General features: G+C 45.7%; 1 protein-coding gene across 1 annotated transcript; it reads right to left on the bottom strand.

The window, feature by feature from the left end:
* Positions 1–803: 803 nt before the first annotated feature.
* Positions 804–1,115, bottom strand: PCYB_083800 (hypothetical protein; the record flags this gene model as incomplete). The annotated part of the gene is made up of 2 exons (XM_004222118.1): positions 804–828; positions 874–1,115. 2 exons carry the CDS (start codon positions 1,113–1,115, stop codon positions 804–806), a joined length of 267 nt encoding a protein of 88 aa, XP_004222166.1.
* Positions 1,116–3,246: the final 2,131 nt, after the last annotated feature.

Genomic DNA, 3,246 nt, shown 5'->3' with positions numbered 1-3,246 from the left:
AAAAAAACTGCATGCGGGGGAACTTCTTGGGTGACCCTGCCAAACGGAAGACCCAATTATTTTTGTTTTGTTTTATTTCCGTTTTGTTTTTTCTCTGTTTTGTTTTATTTCTGCTTTGTTCTATTTCTGCTTTGTTTTATTTCCGTTTTGTTCTATTTCCGTTTTGTTCTATTTCTGCTTTGTTTCCGTTCCCAACTGATTCGTGATCTTCGGTTGGGCAGCCGCTCAAGTGGCACATCCACCTCGGCTTAGGCTCTCTCCTCACAGCAACTGCAAAAGAGGAGGGACAATTTCCCCTCGGAGCTTCTTAACTTTGCGACGCTCCAAAATTAGAAACTTTTCATTTTAAACACATCAAAGGGGAGAATCGTGGAATTCAAAATGGGGTTGGAAAAAAAAGAAAAAAAAAAGAAAAAAAAAAATAAAAAAAAAAAAAAAATAAAATAATAATAATAATAATAATAATAATAATAAAACGTTCGTTCGAATGCAAGCAAAATGGAGTACCAAAAAGGGGCAATTAAAAAAGAGTTCACAACGGAGTGAACAGGTGGCGGAGCTCCCTCATGCAACGATCGGGTAAGAACTTGAAACACAATGTTGTGCAGGGGGGTTGGGGGGTTGAGGAAGTAACACAAAAGTGGAGTATTTCCCCACTCGGAAGGATCAAAAATGGGTTGAAAAGGGGGGTTATTATCACCACGGAAAAGGGACTCGACGAGAGGGTGGTGGACGAGAGGGTTGTGGACGAGAGGGTTGTGGACGAGAGGGTCACACACCCACAACAGGGGCATTCGGGAGAGCTACAAGGAGTCAGTCGGGTCCCCTCTACAAAGCTAACCCTACAGGAGAAAAACAAATCTCACTCCTCACTTGGAGTTTTTAATAACGATTAGGATTCCCCAAAACACGGCCCATATCCAACCGATCAAGGGAACAAGGAGTTGTAAAATGCCAATTATGAGATCATCCATATCTTTGTTAATTATTCCCAAAATTATCATCCCGATTCCGAAGAAAAAAATATTTATTACTCCAAAAATGATGTTCAGTGAGGAATTCCCATTTTCGGGTACCTCTAGGTTCATAATTTTATCTATAATGTTCGACGTCATTGTGGTCGTTAAGGGGGGGAGGGGAAGTCTGCTCTCTTGGGGAAGCGTTTCACTTGAACGGAGGAGCGATGGAAAGGGGGTTGCTTCTCTCACAGGTTTGAAACTGGTGGCTGGGTTTTCTCCAAAAGGGTTCGCGGGCCTTCTGCGAAGGGGGTGAAATGGAGAAGCGGTGCAGCGGTGTAGTGGTGTAGCGGTGAAATGGTGACGCGGTGAAATGGAGAAGTGGTGGCGCGGTGGAATGGTGGCGCGGTGACGCGGTGGCGCCGCTGAACGATGGCGCCGGGTGGGGACACGCCAACGCGAAGGTGCGTCCCTGGCGGAAAATTACCACTTTTCGGGGGAAGCGCCACTCGATAAGCACAATTTTCGTTTTTGCTGTGGAAGTTGGGCCGAGCCGCTTTTTTTTTTCTCGGGAGGACTTCTCACAAATAAATTGGTAATTGTATGGGGCTGTAATAAACGGTCGCTGCGTGTCAGTTTAAACGAGTTTCTACTCGATTGGGCAAAGTAGCATTCTGCTGAGCCTTCACGTGTATATCAGGGAAATGCGCATGTACAAAAGTTACTTTTTTGTACCTTCTCCATGGGAACGCTTTTTATTTTATTTGAATTCGTTTTTTGCGGACATGCGTATGGCCACGCGAAATATATGTTGTAGTCGGAACGCGGAAAAAAAGAGGGTCGCGCGTTTTTTTTTTTTTTTTATTTTTGTTGCATAAAACATAGCGGTGCTAACTTTACTAATTCATGGGGAGAAAAAAAAAAAAAAAAAAATAAGCAAGTGGAAAAGAACGTCCATATTAAATCCACTCGCATGTCGTAATCGCCAAGGTGGGGGGGGACATCATCACTTATGAGCCATTCGCATGTGGGTAGCACCTCTCTGCGTTTCCCCCCCGGGGGAGAATGTCCCATTTTTACTTTATTTTGTTTTATTTTGTTTTATGTTGTTTTATTTTGTTTTATTTTGTTTTATTTTGTTTATTTAATTTATTTAATTCCTTTTTTACCTGTACAGGGGAGGAGGACGGGTGGGCAAAATGAAATGCGAACAAAAGAGGTGCCTAGCAGAGGTGGAAGGTGGAAGGCTATCACCCATTCGGTCTCTTCCATCGATGCGAAGCACTTTTCTGTTTATGCCCTTCTCCAAGTGGAGAAATCCACGTGGTGGTGTATCGATCACTGGGGGGGGGAGGGGCAAGAACGACAGGGGGTGGCACCCTCAAATGAGAAATGCCCCTTTTCCCCCGTGAACGTTGTAAGAACAGGTTGGGGTTTTCCCTTCACTGCGGTGATTTGCCGATACTTCCCTTCCCCGCCAAGAGGGAGAAGGGGGGTACCCGCCCAATGTGCCCCATAAACGAGTCCGCGTAAGCGCTCCAACTGAACGCGCGAGGGGAGCGAGGGGCGTGAGGGAACTCTTGGCGATACACTTCGAAAGAAAACTCATTTTTATCGCTCGTCCAAATAATATCCCCTGTGTGGATGCCCCGCTGTTCAACTTCAAAGGGGAAAAGAAAAAAGAAAAAAAAAAAAATTGGGGAGATGAATAGGGTTAATCTTCACACCTCCTTGCGCCGCTCCTTTGATGACAACCCGGAGTGGCCCCCCAAAAAAAAGGGGGAGTCTACACAGGTGGCATGACCAACATCTCCATTGCTGTGACGAAACGGGTGTGCTTTCACGAAAGGGAGTGCTGTCCCCGAAGAGCTTAACTCTCCCCAGTAGGTGTTAACCTCCCGATCGGGACATCCCTTCTCGCGGGATTAGCAAATATCTCAAGTGCCTCATCCCGGGAGGAAGGGTCATACTCCACCGAAAAATTACCATTTTATTGCAAAGGCTTCCCTGGAGTAGAAGGACCAACCCCCCAAGTGGTCAGGTCACCCCATTTGAGGCACAGCTAATCCAGCTATTTCTACATCGTTTCTTCACTCGATGTATCACTGCGCAAGTGTGCCCTCACACATGTTAACAACAAAATGGAAAGGGTATCGATGCAGTGGGAAGAAAAAGGTACGACGTACCACCCCTCCTCTCCCATAATCCCACAAAACGGGGTTCAATCGAACGGTTCTGTGTTTGAACATGTTGGGAATAATATGCGTAGGCCACTTGGTGAGAGTGGTCA

This window comes from Plasmodium cynomolgi, chromosome 8 (assembly GCF_000321355.1).
Source record: "Plasmodium cynomolgi strain B DNA, chromosome 8, whole genome shotgun sequence".
Classification (NCBI taxonomy): domain Eukaryota; phylum Apicomplexa; class Aconoidasida; order Haemosporida; family Plasmodiidae; genus Plasmodium; species Plasmodium cynomolgi.
This window is presented reverse-complemented; position numbering and strand designations above follow the sequence as displayed.